We start from the raw sequence: 20,786 nt of genomic DNA on the forward strand, positions 1-20,786 counted from the left end.
CTCTGCCTCTCTACCTCTCTCCTCCTTTAAAACACTCCTTAAAACCTACCTCTTTGATCAAGCTTTTGTTCACCTGTCCTAATACTTCCCTATGTGGCTTGGTATCAAATTTTCTTTGATAACACTCCTGTGAAGTGCCTTGGCACATTTTACTACGTTAAAGGTGCTATATAAATACAAGTTGCTGTTATTGTTGTTGGTGGGAGCACCATCACCACAAGGATTGCAGCGGTTCAAAAGAGAAGGTCCACCTCCACCTCCACCTTCTCTGGACAAATAAGGATAGGCAATAAATGTGGCCTTGGCAGCATTGCCTACATCTTAGGAACAAAAAGAGAATAAGAGGGAACCCTGTTTGTCTGAAGGAATCCAGATGGCTGGACTTTTGGAGATGATGTGGTTTTGCCAAGGATAATTTGGATGCAGATAGTCTATCACACCCAATGAGCAGGATGCTCAGATTGGAAGGTTTTCCAGATTCTGTTCAGGTCAGGTCTCCCCAATAGCCAATTCTGGTTAATGAGTTAACAAGGCATAGGAAGACACCAATCAAGGGCAAGAATCCAGTGCATTCTCTGCATCTTTCAAAATCTTGGTTTTCTTATTAACTACAAGAAATCTCAATTAGAGGCAATGTAGGACAGACAATTATGGAAATTACTTACTTGCCAAAAGGAACAATTTTTCACTTTTAAGAGTGTGCTGTCTCCTCTGCAAGAGGGGAACACAGATATTTATGCAATACTACTTAATGTGTTCAGTCTGATGGTAGCAGCTTTCTTTGTGGCACTGAATACAAAGCTCTTTGTAAGGCAATTACATCCAAACCTCCTTCCTCCAATGGTCGCCAAATTACCTCTCAATTTCACTAGTGATAATAGAATGCCAATTGGCTCTGGGCCTCCAGTAAGCTCCTTGGTGCATAATGGGCTCTCCAGTTCAGGTACAGCCCCTATCAACATCTTTGACATTGGGCCTCATAAGCAAGATTCATGGACCTTGCAGGAAAAGTGACCTTAAACATAGTGTTTTAAATTACCTTGATGAACCTCTGGAAGACTCAAAGAACTAATGTTAAGCATACTGGGAGGTTTACATTGCACACCTACACCAAAGGACTCTTACAACTAGCAGCATGCTCCAATTAGCGACTGGAGCAGATAGTCCTAGTTTGTCAAGGTCACAGCCTAGAGATAATGTATGGGTTATGCTGTCTGGGTAAGATAAGACAGACTGGGGAGTGACTTAAAGGAACGCCTCTTTTATCTGCTATCGTCTGATTTACTATTATTTAAGGCTGGGAAAATAAAAGGAGATTGCAGACGACAAGCAAGTCCGTTTCTTAATTGAATAATGAAAATTTGCTTATTAGAAGTCCTTGGTAAGTGACTGTTGAAGGCAATTGATACCTAAAAGTGAATCATTACAATGAGATTAGTCATCTTTATTGGTCAGTCATCAAAATATGTGTGAAACTAAATGTGAAACTAAGGGCCCGATTTTAGCAGGGCTGCGGGTTCTCAGCGGATGGGCTAGCGGGCGCGTGGGTAACGCGCCCGGTGAAATTAGTGGGTTTCCCGCGCGATCGTAGCAGGAAAACCACTAATTGGATTCACTTACCTGCTCCTCCGGGTTCCCCGCTGCTGATCTGCGCGTCGGGCGGGCTGCGCATGCGCAGTAAGATCTGTCAGCTGGAGGCGCTCTATTTAAAGGGGCAGTCCTCCACTGACAGATGCTGCAACCAATAGCAAAGATGACTGCATGGAGCAGCCCAGGGGGAAGGCTGCTCCCAGTTTAATGATGCCTCACCCCAGGTATCAATACATGGGGTGAGGAGGAGGGGGAGGACAGAGATCTTCCACCTGGCGGGCGGGAGGAAGCGGCCCGCCTCCGCCACCAGGAAGGCCTGGCTCGGGGTGGCAGAGGGGGTCACCTGCACCACCAACATATCGCCCACCTGCACACAGTGCAGGAGGCGGTCCAATGACCTCAGTAGGTCAGCCACAGTGAGTACACGTAGTCTTTCCCCTACACTCCGTCTGCCACATCACTGCCCCCACCCCACATCTCCTTCGGCACTGCCAACACTACTCTGTCACATCACCCCTCATACCCACTCAAACCTCATCCTCATCTTACCTGCACCTACTCACCTTGCCAGTACTCACCCCGCCACTACCACGCAACCCAATCCTCATACAATCTCATGGCTGTATCCCATACTCACCCTCTCGTGCATCTCTCTCACGGCCAGCCTCACTCAACCTGCCACCACCTGTGCTGCAGCCACAGGGCATGCATCACATATGTGCAGTAGGCAGCGTAAGGCAAACGTGTCGTGAGCATGAAGGGGATGCACAAGGGTGTTTGAGGGTTTGTCATGGTTGTTACTTCTATTGAATTTCAGAACAACTCACATCACACATTATATTGGCACCACTACTGCCATGTCTTCGCGAATCCTGTCCGGTTTGTGCAATAATGCCCGCTCCTGGGTATCACTATGAGGACCCACCACTGATGCCACCCATCGTGTCACTGCAGAGTGGGTGTAGGTGTATTTGCAGGGCTTTTCTGCGCTGATGACTGAGAGACATCGGCGATGTCCCCGGTTGCACCCTGGAAGGCTGCTGAAGAGAAGTTCAGGAGGGCAGTGGTGACTTTGACAGCGACAGGTAGGAAGATGGTGCACGGGTCAGCCAGGAGCAGCTCGGCATGAAAGAGACTGCAGATGTCCACGGCTACATGTCGAGTGACTGAGCCTCCGTGTGCACTGCTGCTCAGAGAGGTCCAGGAGGCTGCGCCTCGGTCTGTGGAACCTGTGGCGAGGGTAGTGCCCTCCGCGACGCATCTCTCTCTGCGGTAGCCCTCCCTCCTGCTGTGCAGGTGGATGTGGCACAGCACTCTGTTGTGGAGCTCCACGTGTCAGAGGTGGATGGCGAGGCTGGTGAGGTTGCTGATGCTGTTCGCCCTCCGAGGAAGTCATGACTGCAGCTACGGCGGCCCCCATCCGCAAGATGTACATCTGAGGGGGTCCGCAAGGTAGGTACATGTCTCCGGACCCCGGGGTAAGTGTGCAGGTTGGTGACTTTGACCGTCAGGAGGAGGGTGATGGAGGCCAAATTTTGTCCCAAGTGACAGAGTGGCCTCCTGCAATGGGTGAGGGTCTCCCCCCCCCCCCCCCCACCTGTCAAATGGACCTTTGCAGCTACCACAGGCTGACAGCTGCAACACGTCCATTCGAGCTGGGAGTGTTTCCCCCAGTGTGGGAAACAGTCCCATGTTGTTCAAAAATCCCACATAGTCCCTTAATCAGGTCAGTTAATGACCTGAAATACCAAACTGAATATTGTCAAGTGGCATCCCGCTGGCTTTAATTGCCTGCGGGATTCCCATCAGCGGGGGCTGCGCGCACACTCCGGCGTGTCAGCGGGGAACCCGGAAGTGGGTGGGATCGAGGCGGGATCCGGTCCCACTCCTGGATTTCGCGATTTTCGGGGCCCCCCCCCCCCCCCGCCGAGAACGCACCCGATAGCGGGTGGTAAAATCGAGCCCTAAATGTATGAAAGATTGTGCTTCAGTCACTCAAACTAGAAAAGAAAAAATAGTCTGGAGAGGTTTGGAGAAATCTGGGAAAGATTCTGATTAGATTACAAAGCAAATCTTCTAAGCTGAATATGTGCTAAGAGGGAGAATTCAAAAAGTTTACGAAGTCTAGTCAGATATATGCAGATGTTTAGGTGTATCACCTGCATGCAATAGTTCAAGTCTCTGAGAAGGACAGAAGTTAGCACATAAAGTAAGGTGCAATGTTAGATCATGACAGAAGAAAGAAGGAATACCACGATGGAAATCAACCTCGTTGGTGTCTTCAGAGGTGAATATGAGTGACCATGGGAGGCAGATCCATCTACTACAGCCAACCTGAAAGGATAAGGTTGTATGAAATTCTGGGATAATATTGTCAAATCTATTAGTTTATCAGCAATACACTGAAACAGTATTTAAATGTACTTGGATGGACTTGTTATCCAAAGCTGTTAACCAGTCAACAGTGTAACTAATATCTGTACTGATTTACAAATCTTGTATGAAGACCGTAATCCTGCATTGTATTAAGTAGAACTCAGCTAACACTAAGTTGTCGTGATATATTTAAACTATGTTGGAAGTTGTAACTATTGAACTTTTGTTAATTAATAATCTTTCCTCAACTATTTTATGTATTGCTTTATGCTAATCTTATGGTGGTATTAATTGTGTTGTAATAGAGGTATTAATGAAGTAATGTTAACTCATGTACATCTGTGTCTGGCCTCATTTTTGATGACTCTGGGAAGAGGAAGGTAACTAATTTACTCAGTGGTGTGCAGTGTTCCAGCTGGGATTGATTTGGTTTCTGTAACTTATTTTACTTTGAACTGGTTAATGTAAGACAGTTCAAATGAGCTATACTTTAGGTATCTAATAAACCTTTGATGTGGAAGGTATATCTCCAACTCAGTTCTATGATGTGGAGTTGAAGGAAATGGTTAAAGATTCATCTGATACCCTTTAACTGATAGTCCTTACATGGTTTATGAAATTAGAAACATAGGAACATAGGAACAGGAGTAGGCCATTCAGCCCCTCGGGCCTGCTCCACCATTCAATTAGATCATGGCTGATCTGTACCTAAACTCCAGTTACCCAACTTAGCTCCATATCCCTTGATACCCTTACCTAACAAAAATCTATCGATCTCAGTCTTGAAAGCTCCAATTGTTCCAGCATCCACAGCCTTTTGGGGGAGAGAATTCCAGATTTGTACCCTTTGTGTGAAAAAGTGCTTCCTGATTTAATTCCTAAATGGCCTAGCTCTAATTTTAAGATTGTCCCCTCGTTCTTGATTCCTTCATCAGAGGAAGTAGTTTCTCTGTATTTACCCTATCGACCCTTCCTGCCATATTGTTCTTTAACTTAGGATGTCTGAACTGCTGATGTCACATCAGCTGGCTTCATCTTTGTTGCATAGTGTAAAATGATGTCACTACTTGGTCTGGGATTCTCAGATCACCACAATTCCTCCTAAGGGCGAAGGTAAAGTTATATCTGTCCTTCATTCCTTGCAGCACTGCCAATATTATTATAATTTGCTCAAAATGAACTTCCTTAGCTCCACTTTGGTGCTACTTCCAGACTCCCTCTTGGACATTGTGCTAAGACTCCCTTTGAGCAAATCTACTTCCGGGCCCCCAAATCGCTTTCAGAGTAACAGCACTAGACCCAGGCCAAAGAATCCCTCCCCTCCACTAATTGCTGCAACCTCAGTCCCACATCCAGTCCATCCTCAGTGCTGGATGCAGTTGCAAGGCTTCTTCTAAAATTCTGGGTGTCTCCATACCTGTCAGAGCCAGGTAAATCCAAATTCACTACAATGCAGGACAGTAATTGCCTGTGGAAAGTTCAGTCCTGTATTTCTTACTAATGTTAATTCAACTTTCTTGTACTATTTGGGTGCAGCTAATTACTGACATCCAAAGGATGTCATCAATCTTCAGCACTTATAAATACATTCCTCCCTTCTCCCAAAAACAAGAAATGCTAAGATTAATTCTTTGCAATGGTTTGATTTTTTTAAACTGAGTACTATAGACATGGTTCCTACTTTCACCTCTTGCCTTATTAAACATTAAAATTAAATTTCTGTTTAGTGTAAAAATGATCTTGTTTGACTAATGAGTTAAATAAAGAAATCAAATATGTAGTTCATATTCAATCATGGGGGAAAAAAACAAAAAACAAAAGTTTTTTTTCCACTGCTTGAAACAATATTTTAAAAGACCACATTTTATAACCCAGTATTACCATAACGATCGGATGAAGGCAGGTTAATGATAGGAAGCCTGGAATTTCCACAGGGGTTATCCAGCAAAGACTGCCAGAACATCTGGATAAATGGTGTAAATGGCCATTTCCATCGCTTCTCCAGGGGTTCTGCTGATCTCCTGCTGAAATTATTGAATGAGATCGGGAGAAACCTTTGGAAATTCAGGGCCAAGTTATTTTGAAATCTCTCCTTGCACTTTGACTGTTGTGATCCACTGCAATGGTTTATTAATGTTTTAATTCACAATCCCAGTAGCTTTAAATCAAAAAATAAAATGTCTTGTATGTTCAAAGCTACTCTGTAATTTAGTTTTACCCTATCTGCAGAAACACTCAATGATGCACAGTATACACAAGTGTAACACAATCCTTCAACCCTGCAAAAGCACCCTCATTGATCGAGTTTGAACTGTCAGCACTGTTAGTGCAAGAATCTAAGTATTTGGACCATTGTGTTTGTAATCAGTTAACTCTTTAAGCACTACCAAGTAATTTATTTCAGGACATTCTTAATGCATGTGGTTGCACATGTCCTTGAAGAACATTATGGACTTTAAGGGATGAACATATTTTTCTTAAAAAAGAAAAAAAATCTGATATCAAAATGGATGGCCAGGGCAAAACTATATGCAGCTTCTTCTATCAATGCTGCTGCAGTGACACAATATTTACTGGAGTACCTGTATAATTAAAAACTAATATTTACAACTACACATAAAGAGAAAGATATTTCAAAGTGCTTAAATTTCCACAAATCTTAACATTTCACCCAATAGACTAATGGATACAGGTTGAGAAATCTGGTGAAAAGTATAGGCTGTATTACATTATACTTTCATTTTCTAACTTGCAAGGATGATAGCAGACAGAAAACACTACTTATATAGTCCTTGCTGCTTATTTAACAGGGGGCTTAGTACCCGTAAAGATAACAGCAAACAGATGACTGCTGCAACTACAATCTAATCCTAATAATTCAGTCATTTGTTGAGCTAAAAAGTTTGAATGATCTAATAATTTGAAGTAAGCAATGTAAGTAACATAGTGAAGTGGGAATTTATTGCTTAAAAATTGAGATAATTTAAATTAAGTGACTTTGTATTAAAAGGCATACAATCTATATCTTAAACAGTCTTTTGAGTATATATCTAAAAATATTACCATTACAGAAAATGCAGGTGTTTGTCAACAGGAGTTTGTTAATTCACAGGCCCTTTTGAAAGAGTGATGCTGGATTTTAAAGAGTATTTTACAAGTATGAAAGATAGCTTACAGAATAGCGTAAATAGTTACAGATGCAGCAAAGTCAGATTTCAGCATTTGGCTAGAACTTTGCACTGCAAAGCAAATGACACTCATTAGGAATATGTCTTACTAACTGCTGCATTTTGTTTTCAAACAGTTACCTCAATATCAATGCCTAGCTACATGGACAACACATAGGTGATTATTTCCCATGGCTTGCACTTCTTGAAATGGATCCCTGAGCAGTTTGAAGTTTAAGTAATTTGAAATGTGGTCAATTAATTCTCAAATTAAAAAAGTAGAAATATCAGCAAGTAACACTCTCTGTCGGATTGATCTATCAATAGCCTGAGTTACAATTCCATATTAGATAATGGTGTAGGGAAGCCTCAGGCTGATTAAAACGCTTGGCCATTGATCACCTTATGCTATAATCATCTTTCTGGACTTTAATCCAGAACGGAACTGGTGCATTTGCACACTGGGATTTGGTAAATGAGAGCTAGTTAATCTTGCTGTTAAAGTATATTTTCCCATGTCATTTCGGAAATACTAATAAATCAACATGAAGAGGATCAGGAGACTCTTCTGGCTGATAATTTTAAAGGACAGATTAACTGTCCATAATTTTTGCTAATGTGAATTAAGCAATGATCTTTGGAATGACTGAATAAAACTAAGTAAAAAGCTGCTGAATATGGCTGAAATAATATAAGTTGTGTGTGAATATAATTCCAGGACTGTAATCAGAGGAAATACCATCTTCAGCCTTCAGGTCAATATTGTCACCAGTGGAGGTGAAAATAAGCTATTAAGGATATTTTGCCTTTTATAAATCTACAGTTATTAAAAATAATGCAGATTATTGATACTGAATGCTTGGATCCATTTTTCCCTAATCTTAATAAGACACCATTACAAAATGATCAACGCATGGATAAATTTCTATAATTATTCTGTTTCTCATTTCTCTTGTTTTTTACAAGATTTAGCTACATGATTGTGAACCTGACTTTTAGGCAATACTTAAATTAAGTCAACAATCAAGTTAGTTTATGTCCATTACCTGTGGCTTCATAAATGGGCCTCTGGGGGGAAAAAAAGACAGGTGGAAATATCACGTGATCAGATATGTAGATTTAATGCAAAGCTGTGCACGTAGTAAGTTTAAGATGTCGTAACTGTTCAGTTTCTGCAATGCATGAGCTGTGGGAGGCAGCTACTGTCTTAATGATGTAAAAGAATTGCTGTATGTTCCACTGCGCTGACATAACAGGTAAAATGGCAGTTTAAGTCAATTCTCTGACCTGACATTTTACTGGTACAGAATTAATACAAAGATAGGAATTTCCCTCTAATCTACTTCTAACTGTTTCCCAATAAACCTGTAGTAAATGGTATCCCAAACAGTGACTAGGCTGCTGCGAATTTCGTTCAGAACTGCGCGGAAAGTTCCCCAAAATGGTAAGAAGCCCTGAAACTTCAAAAAAAAGGTAAACATTTTACAACACACACTTGAAATCACATATGCTAGAAAAAAACAACAGATCTTTAACCTAATCTCAGGTTTGGAAAAGGGTTTTAGATATTTCAAGTTTTGTTCGTGTATTATGCTATCTGAATACCTCAATTAGTTTATAACCTTACAAGCACACCCAGACAACTAATTAATTTCTGTGAGATATTATGGCTATTAGCAGTGTCAGTCACAGATATACATGCATAACAATTGGAATACTGGGAGTCAGTGAGTTGCCGCTAAAAATGAAACAAAATCTGTGAAATATATGGGTTTGATAGAAAAAAGAGAGCTGAAGACTCTGAAAACTGGAGATTCCCTGAGAAACTGGCCAGCTGGAGGCTCAAAGAGATTGTTCTGAAGATAAGGGAGAAACACAGGGATGGATTTTTAGAAAGTGTAGTAGAAAAGTAAGGTTACATTTTACAATTTAGTGCTCCAGGCATAGAGTGCATATTGGCAATTGAGGCATTTAGGTTGGTGCACCTGATTTGTGGCTTCCACAATTTTCCTCCCATACTTCATGGATATAATTTGTGCAGGCTGCCAATCGGGTACACTGACCTCCACGCCCAAATTCTGCATACGTGCGCCAATTGAATGTAGCCCTGCGTGAGAGCACTAAATAGTGGAATTTAGTCTGCAACCTCTTATGGTGAGCACCATTGAAGCACATCCAGTGTAATTAACAGGCAGGTTATGTGGAATAATGCTGAGGCCTGATGTGCATATTGGGCTATGCACTGCAGAATTAAAACAGAAAACGAATGATTTTCACACTTGCTGAAACCGAAATTGAAACTTTTAAACAAGGTGAAGGTTTAAAAATAAAGAAAAACCTTTCAAAATTATATTTCTGCAGAACATTTTAGATATGTAGCAAAATGAAAAAATGTCCTTATTAAAAGTATATGTTTAAAAACACAGAATCAGCCATACTGCATGAAACTGTATAGTGCTTGAAGAGTTAACCGACTAATGGTATATCAAGACAGCATATGTGTATGTGTGTTTTTTTATATATATAACATTTTTTCAGCCATAAGCCTAAAAAATAGAACTCCTACATTTAGGTCTTAGGACAAGCAACAGGAAACCCTGTTACTGCATCAAAAAGTGCTCTAAAAACAGTGAACACATTTCACCTGCTCCTTAGTAGAAGAGCTCTTGTGCTGGGTTCAACGTTATCTTCTTGTTTTTTTTAAAAAGATATTTACACATAGCTTCATGGAAATAGTCTTGACAGGAATCTTCTCAGTGGCATTGGTAATTGAAAAATTCCAGACTGTCAGAACATTATTTCGTGAACAATTTTTTCTCTCTAATAATTTTTGCTAAATAATGCCAGTTTATACTTCTGAATACAAGAAAATTTACATGCATCAGTCAAGTTCACTGGGCTCCTCTTATTGGAACCTTTTACCGTAATATTGCTGAAGGCTTTCCTTTGAAGTCCTTGCTGCCAGCAGTGCTGATCAGTACCTGTGAGACTGGTGTGAATACTGAGAGCTCTGCTGAGTTGAAGAGGAATATCCCGTAGTGCTCTGGGATTGGGAAGAACCCTGCACATTGCTTTGGAAACCCAGGCGTGTACCGGAGTGCTGCGAACAAACAAAAATGCAATTTCAATACAACAAGCTTTGCCACAGCTGTTTGACAATAGAGTGAAAAATCGAATGGCTGATTTTCCAGGTTTGCCCTGCCTGCAGACTCAGGAAATTATTCCTCTTGAAAATGCATTGCGGCTTTAAGAGCTAGTTTAACCACATTGTCAATTAGAATAATTGTAAAATATTAAACAAAGGATCATTACATTAATTAAAATTCAATTGAAAAGTCCCTTTTTATATAAGCAATATACATTTTTTGCCAGCTTTGATTTTTATGCCTTACCCCACTTCTGCTGAAGGCAGCGACTCAAGCAGGAGTATTGTTCCAGCGCTGCTGGGAGCCATCTGGATTACTATAATACGCTCTGTCAATAGGAGTACTCCCACACTCAGTGGGAGAGGGGAAGCTACAATATTTTAAGTTTCAGGGCACCACACCAGCAGGGACAGAATAACAGAGGCAGCATTACCATATTTAATTCACCAGTCTAAGGATTAAAGCAACAACATCCATTAGCTATTTATAGTACTGCTGAATAGTGACTGAGACCATTCAGCTGTCCATTCCCTTGCATGCCATATCTAAATATAGGGAAGTGCAACAGAGTTATAGATTCCAAGTGGTGGATTTTCCAGCTATCGCTGACCAAGGCACAGTGTCAACTCATTAGTAAATTTATGGACAGAATGATGAGCTCATTCAAACTCTGTTTATCTGTAGAGTGGAATTTACTTCTCTTTTTCTTCCTTCCAATCTTCTCACAGACTCCTGCTGGGATCTGGGACATGGCACTGGCAGCCCACTGGTATCTCACTCAAATAGGCATTCTTCATGTGCAAGCGTAGATGGTGAATATCAGGAAGCTATTCCCCAATGGAGGTCATCACATCCAAGGCTCATTCTGTCCTAGCCTAAGATCCACATAGGTGTACTTTCTATATGGGATCACTGGTTAGTGATCAGGAGCAAAAACAAACGTGGAACATTCTTTGTTCTAATTCTACTCAGGTCCCCTCCATCACCTCTTTTCCTGTTTCGTTGGTGACTGTATCGGTGCCGTTTCCTGCTCTCGCCCCGAACTAGAAAATTTCATCAACTTCTTTGACTTCTCTATCTCCATTTCTGGGGTAGGCTGTCAACCAATATCTACTATAAGCCCACTGACTCTCACAGCTACTTTGATTACACTTTCTCCCACCCTGCTTCCTGTCTATTCCATTCTCCCAGTTTCTCCGTCACCATCGCATCTGTTCCAACGATGCCACCTTCCACACCAGTGCTTCTGTTATGTCTTCCTTTTTCCTCAAATGAGGATTCCCCTCCACTGTGGTTGACAAGGTCCTCATCCGTGTCTGTCCCATTTCCCGCACTTCTGCCCTCACCCCTTCCCCTCCCTCTCAGAACCACAATAGGACAAGGTCCCCTTTGTCCTCACCTTCCACTCCACCAGCATGCATATTCAACGGTTCATCCTCCGCCATTTCCGCCACCTCCAGTGCGATGCCACCACCAAACACATCTTACCCTCCCCTTCCCTTTAAGCATTCCGAAGGGACCTATCTCTGCACGACACCCTGGTCCACTCTTCTATCACCCCTAACACACGCTCCCCTTCCATGGCACCTTCTCGTACAAGCGCAGGAAATGCAACACCTGTCCTTTCATCTCCTCCCTTCCCACCGTCCAGGGCCCCAAACACTTCTTCCAGGTGAAACAGTGATTTACTTGAAAATTCTTTCAATTTAGTAAACTGTATTCGCTGCTCACGATTCAGTCTCCTCTGCAATGGGGAGACCATCGCAGATTGGGTGATCGCTTTACTGAACACCTCCATTCAGTCCGCAAGCATGACCATGAGCTTCCGGTCACTTGCCATTTTAATTCTCTGCACCTCTCTGTCCTCGGCCTCCTACACTGTTCCAATGAAGCTCAACGTAAGCTCTAGCTATAGCACCTCAGCTTTCGATTAGGCACTTTACAACCTTCCGGACTCAACACCGATTTCAGATCATAACCACTAACTTCAGATCATAACCACTGCTCCCATTTTTTTCAGACAGCATGTGCTGGTAATGGTTCTGCTGTTGCCATTTACAGCTCCTCTAAACCCATCTTTTGATTCTTTACTTGTCCCGTTACCACTCCCTTTGCCTTGCACCATCATCCCTGTTGCTATTTTTAAAAATTTGTTCATAGGATGTGGGCGTTGCTGGCGAGGCCGGCATTTATTGCCTATCCCTAATTGCTCTCGAGAAGGTGGTGGTGAGCCGCCTTCTTGAACCGCTGCGGTCTGTGTGGTGAAGGTTCTCCCACAGTGCTGTTAGGAAGGGAGTTCTAGGATTTTGACCCAGCGACGATGAAGCGGCGATATATTTCCAAGTCGGGATGGTGTGTGACTTGGAGGGAAACGTGCAGGTGGTGTTGTTACCATGTACCTGCTGCTTTTGTCCTTCTAGGTGGTAGAGGTCGCGGGTTTGGGAGGTGCTATCGAAGAAGCCTTGGCAGGTTGCTGCACTGCATCCTGTGGATGGTACACACTGCAGCCACAGTCATAGAGTCATAGAGTCATACAGCACGGATAGAGGCCCTTCGGCCCATCGTGTCCGCGCCGGCCATCAAGCCCTGTCTACTCTAATCCCATATTCCAGCATTTGGTCCGTAGCCTTGTATGCTATGGCATTTCAAGTGCTCATCCAAATGCTTCTTGAATGTTGTGAGGGTTCCTGCCTCCACAACCCTTTCAGGCAGTGAGTTCCAGACTCCAACCACCCTCTGGGTGAAAAAGTTCTTTCTCAAATCCCCTCTAAACCTCCCGCCTTTTACCTTGAATCTATGTCCCCTTGTTATAGAACCCTCAACGAAGGGAAAAAGCTCCTTAGTATCCATCCTATCTGTGCCCCTCATAATTTTGTACACCTCAATCATGTCCCCCCTCAGCCTCCTCTGCTCCAAGGAAAACAAACCCAATCTTCCCAGTCTCTCTTCATAGCTGAAGCGCTCCAGCCCTGGTAACATCCTGGTGAATCTCCTCTGCACCCTCTCCAAAGTGATCACATCCTTCCTGTAGTGTGGTGACCAGAACTGCACACAGTACTCCAGCTGTGGCCTAACCAGTGTTCTATACAGTGCGCCGGTGGTGAAGGGAGTGAATGTTTAGGGTGGTGGATGGGGTGCCAATGAAGCAGGCTGCTTTGTCCTGGATGGTGTCGAGCTTGTTGGAGCTGCACTCATCCAGGCAAGTGGAGAGTATTCCATCACACTCCTAACTTGTGCCTTGTAGATGGTGGAAAGGTTTTGGGGAGTCAGGAGGTGAGTCACTTGCCGCAGAATACCCAGCCTCTGACCTGCTCTTGTAGCCACAGTATTTATATGGCTGGTCCAGTTAAGTTTCTGGTCAATGGTGACCCCCAGGATGTAGATGGTGGGGGATTCAGCGATGGTAATGCTGCTGAATGTCAAGGGGAGGTGGTCATCGCCTGGCACTTGTCTGGTGCGAATGTTACTTGCCACTTATGAGCCCAAGCCTGGATGTTGTCCAGGTCTTGCTGCATGCGGACTCGGACTGCTACTTTATTTGAGGGGTTGCGAATGGAACTGAACACTGTGCAATCATCAGCGAACATCCCCATTTTTGACCATATGATGGAGGGAAGGTCATTGATGAAGCAGCTGAAGATGGTTGGGCCTAGCACACTGCCCTGAGGAACTCCTGCAGCAATGTCCTGGGGCTGAGATGGTTGGCCTCCAACAACCACTACCATCTTCCTTTGTGCTTGGTATGACTCCAGCCACTGGAAAGTTTTCCCCCTGATTTCCATTGACTTCAATTTTACTGGGGCTCCTTGGTGCCACACTCAGTCAAATGCTGCCTTGATGTCAAGGGCAGTCACTCCCACCTCACCTCTGGAATTCAGCTCTTTTGTCCATGTTTGGACCAAGGCTGTAATGAGGTCTGGAGCCGAGTGGTCCTGGCGGAACCCAAACTGAGCATCGGTGAGCAGGTTATTGGTGAGTAAGTGCCGCTTGATAGTACTGTCGACTACAACTTCCATCACTTTGCTGATGATTGAGAGTAGACTGATGGGGCGGTAATTGGCCAGATTGGATTTGTCCTGCTTTTTGTGGACAGGACATACCTGGACAATTTTCCACATTGTCGGGTAGATGCTCGTGTTGTAGCTGTACTGGAACAGCTTGGCTAGAGGCACAGCTAGTTCTGGAGCACAAGTCTTCAGCACTACAGCTGGGATGTTGTCAGGGCCATAGCCTTTGCTGTATCCAGTGCACTCAGCCGTTTCTTGATATCAAGTGGAGTCAATCAAATTGGCTGAAGACTGGCTTCTGTGATGGTGGGGATAGCGGGAGGAGCCCAAGATGGATCATCACTCGGCACTTCTGGCTGAAGATGGTTGCAAACGCTTCAGCCTTGTCTTTTGTACACGTGCTGGACTCTGCCATTATTGAGGATGGGGATGTTTGCAGAGCCTCCTCCTCCAGATAACTGTTTAATTGTCCACCACCATTCACAACTGGATGTGGCAGGACTGCAGAGCTTTGATCTGATCCGTTGGTTGTGGAATCGCATAGCTCTGTCTATAGCATGTTGCTTCCGCTGTTTAGCATGCATGTAGTCCTGTGTTGCAGCTTCACCAGGCTGGCACCTCATTTTTAGGTACGCCTGGTGTTGCTCCTGGCATGCTCTTCTACACTCCTCATTGAACCAGGGTTGATCCCCTGGCTTGTTGGTAATGGTAGAGTGAGGAATATGCCGCGCCGTGAGGTTACAGATTGTGCTGGAATACAATTCTGCTGCTGTTGATGGCCCACAGCGCCTCATGGATGCCCAGTTTTGAGCTGCTAGATCTGTTCTGAATCTATCCCATTTAGCACGGTGGCAGTACCACACAACACGTTGGATGGTATCCTCAGTGCGAAGGCAGGACTTCGTCTCCACGAGGACTGTGCGGTGGTCACTCCTACCAATACTGTCATGGACAGATGCATTTGCGACTGGTAGATTGGTGAGGATGGGGTCAAGTAAGTTTTTCCCTTGTGTTGATTCGCTCACCACCTGCCGCAGGCCCAGTCTGGCAGCTATGTCCTTCAGGACTCGGCCAGCTCGGTCAGTAGTGGTGCTATCGAGCCACTCTTGGTGATGGACATTGAAGTCCCCCACCCAGAATACATTCTGTGCCCTTGCTACCCTCAGTGCTTCCTCCAAGTGGTGTTCAACATGGAGGAGGACTGATTCATCAGCTGAGGGAGGGCGGTTGGTGGTAATCAGCAGGAGGTTTCCTTGCCCATGTTTGATCTGATGCCATGAGATTTCATGGGGTCCGGAGTCAATGTTGAGGACTCCCAGGGCCACTCCCTCCTGACTATATCACTGGACCACCACCTCTGGTCGGTCTGTCCTGCCGGTGGGACAGGACATACCCAGGGATGGTGATGGAAGAGTCTAGTTTAATCACTCCTGCCCTCCACCCTATCAAAGACCTTTTCTTTTGTTCTTTCCTCCCCTTCCCTTTCTCCCCACACTCTTTACCTGGCTCTGTACTTGCTTAAAAACTGTTAAAATCTTTACCTCTTCCAGTTCTGACGAACGGTCATCGACCTGAAACGTTAACTCTATTTCTTTCTCCACAGATGTTGCCTGACCTGCTGAGTATTTCCAGCACTTTCTGTTTTTATTTCAGATTTCCAGCATCCGCAGTATTTTGCTTTTGGCTCGGTGTTTTTGCTCTATTGCTCGGTGGGGATCAGCCCAACTGCCACCTGCCTGAAATCAGCTAACTCGGCAGAGACCAGGGACTGAATCTAGAAACCCCCCTGGTCTGTATGGATCAGTACCATAACACAAGGTGCATTTATCTACTAAGCCATCAAAGCAACATGAGTGGAATCTATTGCTAAATAAAAATATTTTTCCAATGTCTCGGGTTATTGAAACATGTAACCCCGCTGGAACATGACCTTTCCCCCCCACCCCGTACCATTCTGTCACTCTTGTGAGGAATCACTGGTACAAATCATTTCTCTACTCCTCTGCACTACACCACATTGGTATGTAAGTTGTCTTTTTTTTGCTTGCTTCTAGGTGCAGCTGTGCCACACATTATTTTGCAGAGTGAAAGCTGGGCAGTGCTGTTCTTTTCCCCTCCTCCCCAGAAAGCATTGCTTATTGCTGTGGTGCAATTCCAATGCCATGATATTAATCCCCCACGACAGGCGGGTTTAAATACTTAAATACGTGAAACTCGACCATAACACACTGGACACGTGCCTGCTGCCATTTTTACTGCGGCGGATATCGGGGGCCTTTAAGGAGGGTTTCAGCCTCGCCCCTGCCAATCGTGGCCTCTCTCTTTCCCCCCACCCACCCCCCCCCCCCGCCGTGTTTGCTGATCTCCCCCTCCCACCCCCAGCCCCGATGGCCTCTCTCTCTCCCTTCCCCCCCCCAGACCCAATCGCCGACTTTCCCCTGTCCCTAAGGGACCCCGGCTGTGGCCTCCTGCCGTTGGTTTACCCTCCCCACCACCAGCCAGGCTGTCAATTTGGCTGGCTGCTGTGCGGGAAATGGAACAAAAAAATTATAATGAATTCCTGCCGGTAAACTCGGCAGAACCTCCATGGCCCCGGCCTTGCCAGGAATCTTTGGCCTCTCCCACACCCTCCCCGCTTCCCCTTAAATATCGGGGCCCGTAGGCGTCAGTATCTCACTGAAGTAGTCATTCTTCATGCACAAGCCTCGACAGATAGTATTGGCAGGCTAGATGATCAAACGAGGCATCACAGCTGAAGCTCAGTCTTGTCCTCACCCAACACACCCACATGCACAATCCCAGCATGTGTTATTTTCCTTCCGTAACCCAACAACTTTATGTAGTGTCAAGGGGCTGAATGTATTCCTACGTTCCTTATATTTAGAGAAGCTTCCAAGGTGTTTCATAGAGGGAGTAGCAGGCATCAAACAGAATTTAGCAGATGTGTTATGGCACTCCTTACTGCTGCCCCAGCTGAGATCAGCAGACCAAAGATTGAACCATAGATCTTTCTGGTCTGCAAAGCTCAGCTACTCACTGCCTTAATTAACTAAGCTATCTAGGGAATCATTTGGTAAATTCTTGATCTTAGCTAAATCATCAGGAGATGTGCATAGAAAATGACAGATGCTTTCCCAGGAGAGGAACAGGCTCGAGGGGCTGAATGGCCTACTCCTGTTCCTATGGGAGCACAAAATTGGGAAGACAGGTCCATCTTTACTGCCTTTATGCATATCCTACTGATTAGTTCAAGAATGACACTGGCATAGGCCCTGGGACCAGGTCACTGTTTGTTCTGCAAGCTGAAATAGTGCACAACGTAGGAGGGATAAAAGCAGAGGGGGAAATAAATCAGTTTGGTTTCACATCTGTAAAGACACATTCAAATGGTACTTTCAAAACATTTTTAAATGAATAGTTAAAGAATATTTAAATACTTTTAAAGACATCTGCAAGGTTATTTATTCAACTGGTGGCTTTGGATCTTTCATTTCAATGTTAATTAAATGTTTTAAAACCGATCTGGAAAGATTTATGGTTATGAAGTGAATTAAAGGATCATAAGGATAAATATAGCACATAAGATATTCATAAGCAATGTCATCCAAGATCAATAAAACTATACAGTGGTACTTAGTAAAAGCAGGACTGCTGCTCCATGTTATAGCTATATGTAAGTTTTTAAAATACAAAAGTACAGATTGCCCTTACTGCTCGTGAGGAAGACAACTACCAACTCATAGCAGATTATAGAGTCTACATCCACTGTAATGAACTTTGATCTGACATTAGATGACAGTATCTCTTATCCCTGTAACGCACACCTCCTCACCTAATCCCTGGGCTTTCAGCCTCTCTTCGTTTATAACTAGGTCATCACTGGAATTTTGAGATGGAAAGTCTTCCCTCCAAATTTAGGAAGACAGATACTCTGTGCTTCCCAAGGCCACTAAACTCAACTCTAATAAGGGGGGGATGTGTAAGAACAAAGAACTCCTACAACTCTGGCCTCTTGTGCATTCCGAAATCCCTTTCCTTGGAGAAAATCTAGGGATTTTTGTGAATCTTCTCCAAAAAATATAACCCTTGTTCATTCACATTCTCTTCTTATTAGTTGAGTTTAATGGTGCATTCCCAAGGTTGTAGCCGGTTCCTGCCAAGGAAATGTACAATTATGTTGTTCATGCTTTTGTGGGCAGAGGTCAGCTTTTCTAGTTTTAGTGCACTGCAGAGTAGCGCAGCCTAACTCAGGCTGCCTGCTTATCAGACTGCACTATGAGAGAAGCCTAGATGGCGATCAAGTGAGCCACTGAACAAGTACCACAGATTAAGCAGCTATATGTAAATGCACAGGAGTGGATACAATTTCAGGAGTTGCATGTTCTCCAAGCTAAAGCAACAAGCATCAGGTAATGATGACTCTGAAAGACTGGCCAGATTTCAGAAATAAAATCATTAAGCATAAAACAAACAGCACACAAAAGTGACAGCCCACCTGTGAACAGGATACACAATGGGAAACCAATCACAGAAAAACAGATGCATGGGAATGAAATAACTTCTATGTGTAATAAATGTGGCATTTTGGAGGTAATTATCCATCTAAAATGAGACAAGTATCCTATGTTGCCTCAGGTAAACTTTGCAGATTGAACAGCAAACAAACCTACTCTACAAGATGATGTTTTAAACTACTAGCTGGAGTGAGAGGATGGAACAAAGAGCAATTCTCCAAAGAATGGCAAATAATCCTTTTGCGTTTGTTTTGCCTGCTCATCACCCTTCACAGTACAATTTCAGTATTATCTGCACTATGGCATCAATATTGATTGAAATAACGTGAAAGAATTAACTCTAATTCAACCTTTGAACTTCTACAATGTGGAGTGAACACAGTCCAACCCTTACTGTACTAATGCAGCAGGTCAGACAGTAAATATGTTTGTGCACACGCCATTAAAACTCTATCGAAGAAATTCTGATTAGAGGGGAAAAGACAGAAGTTGGGATGAAACTCAGATCCAGCAGGGCTCAGAAATTCCAGCACTTTCAAGGGAAGGCCTATAATACACCTGCGCACAAATAGGCGGATGTATTATAATACAATATTAATGAGGAAAACGTCATACAGCGTGTTTTCCTCACACACCTTATGGTGAATGCTATGGAGTCCCTGGGTTCCAGTGTTGTTAGGGCCAGATTACCTACATTGGCTCCTGGTTCCTCAGTGCCTCTGTTTTAAAATTTTCATCCTTATGTGCAAATCCCTTCATGGCATCATCCTTCTCTATAACCTTCTCCAGTCCTACAACTCTCCGAGAAATCTGCACTCCTACAACTCTGGCCTCTTGTGCATCCCGAAATTCCTTTGTCCCACAATTGTCATTCATGCCTTCAACGATCTAGGCCCTAAATTCTGGAATTCCCTCCTTATGCCTCTCCACCTCCTTCTTCTCCTTTAAGACCTTAAAACCCATCTCAAGCTTCTAGTTACCCCATCCAATATGTCCTTCTTTGGCTCGGTGTTGATTTTTGTCTGATTATGCTTCTTTGAAGTGCTTTAGTCCTTTAATTGCTGTGGTTCATGCCTTTCAGATGAGACATTAGACTGAGGTCCTGACTGCCCCTCTCAGGTGAAGAGAGAATCATCGAATCATACAAAGTTACATAGCAACAGAAGGAGGCCATTCGGCCCATCATGTCCATGCCAGCCGAAAAGGAGCTATCCAGCATAATCCCACTTTCCAGCACTTGGTCCGTAGCCCTGTAGGTTACGGCATTTCAAGTGCACATCCAAGTACTTTTTAAATGAGTTGAGGGTTTCTGCTTCTACCACCCTTTCAGGCAGTGAGTTCCAGACCCCCACCACCCTCTGGGTGAAAAAAATTCTCCTCAGCTCCCCTCTAATCCTTCTACCAATTACTTTAAATCTATGCCCCCTGGTCACCGACCTTTCTGCTAAGTAAAATATCGTTATATACCTCAATTAAATAATTTTATATACCTCAATTAAATCTCCCCTCAGCCTCCTTTGTTCCAAAGAAAACAACCCCAGTCAATCCAATCTTTTCACATAGCTAAAATTCTCCAGCCCTGGCAACATCCTCGAAAATCTCCTCTGTATCCTCTCTAGTGCAATCACATCTTTCCTGTAACGTGGTGACCATAACTGTACACAGTACTCAAGCTGTGGCCTAACCAATGTTTTATACAGTTCTAGCATAACCTCCCTGCTCTTATATTCTATGTCTCAGCTAATAAAGGAAAGCATCCCGTATGCCTTTTTAACCACCTTATTTACCTGTCCTGCTACCTTCAGGGATCTGTGGACATGCACTTCAAGGTCCCTCACTTCCTCTACACCATTCCAGTATCCTCCCATTTATTGTGTATTCCCTTGCCTTGTTTGCCCTCCCCAAATGCATTACCTCACACTTCTCTGGATTGAATACCATTTGCCACTTTTCTGCCCACCTGACCAGTCCATCGATATCTTCCTG

The 20,786-nt window shown here is 43.9% G+C and overlaps 1 protein-coding gene across 2 annotated transcripts in view; it reads right to left on the minus strand.

The window, feature by feature from the left end:
• The window catches only part of cdk19 (cyclin dependent kinase 19), a 272,731-nt gene that overhangs the window by 11,166 nt on the left and 240,779 nt on the right, over nt 1–20,786 (minus strand). For both annotated transcript variants that reach the window (XM_067985049.1, XM_067985048.1), the window contains exon 13: nt 10,115–10,233. In XM_067985049.1, coding sequence (XP_067841150.1) covers nt 10,115–10,233 — 119 coding nt within the window. The remainder of the gene's footprint in view (nt 1–10,114; nt 10,234–20,786) is intronic.

This window comes from Heptranchias perlo, chromosome 5 (assembly GCF_035084215.1).
Source record: "Heptranchias perlo isolate sHepPer1 chromosome 5, sHepPer1.hap1, whole genome shotgun sequence".
Taxonomy (NCBI): Eukaryota; Metazoa; Chordata; class Chondrichthyes; order Hexanchiformes; family Hexanchidae; genus Heptranchias; species Heptranchias perlo.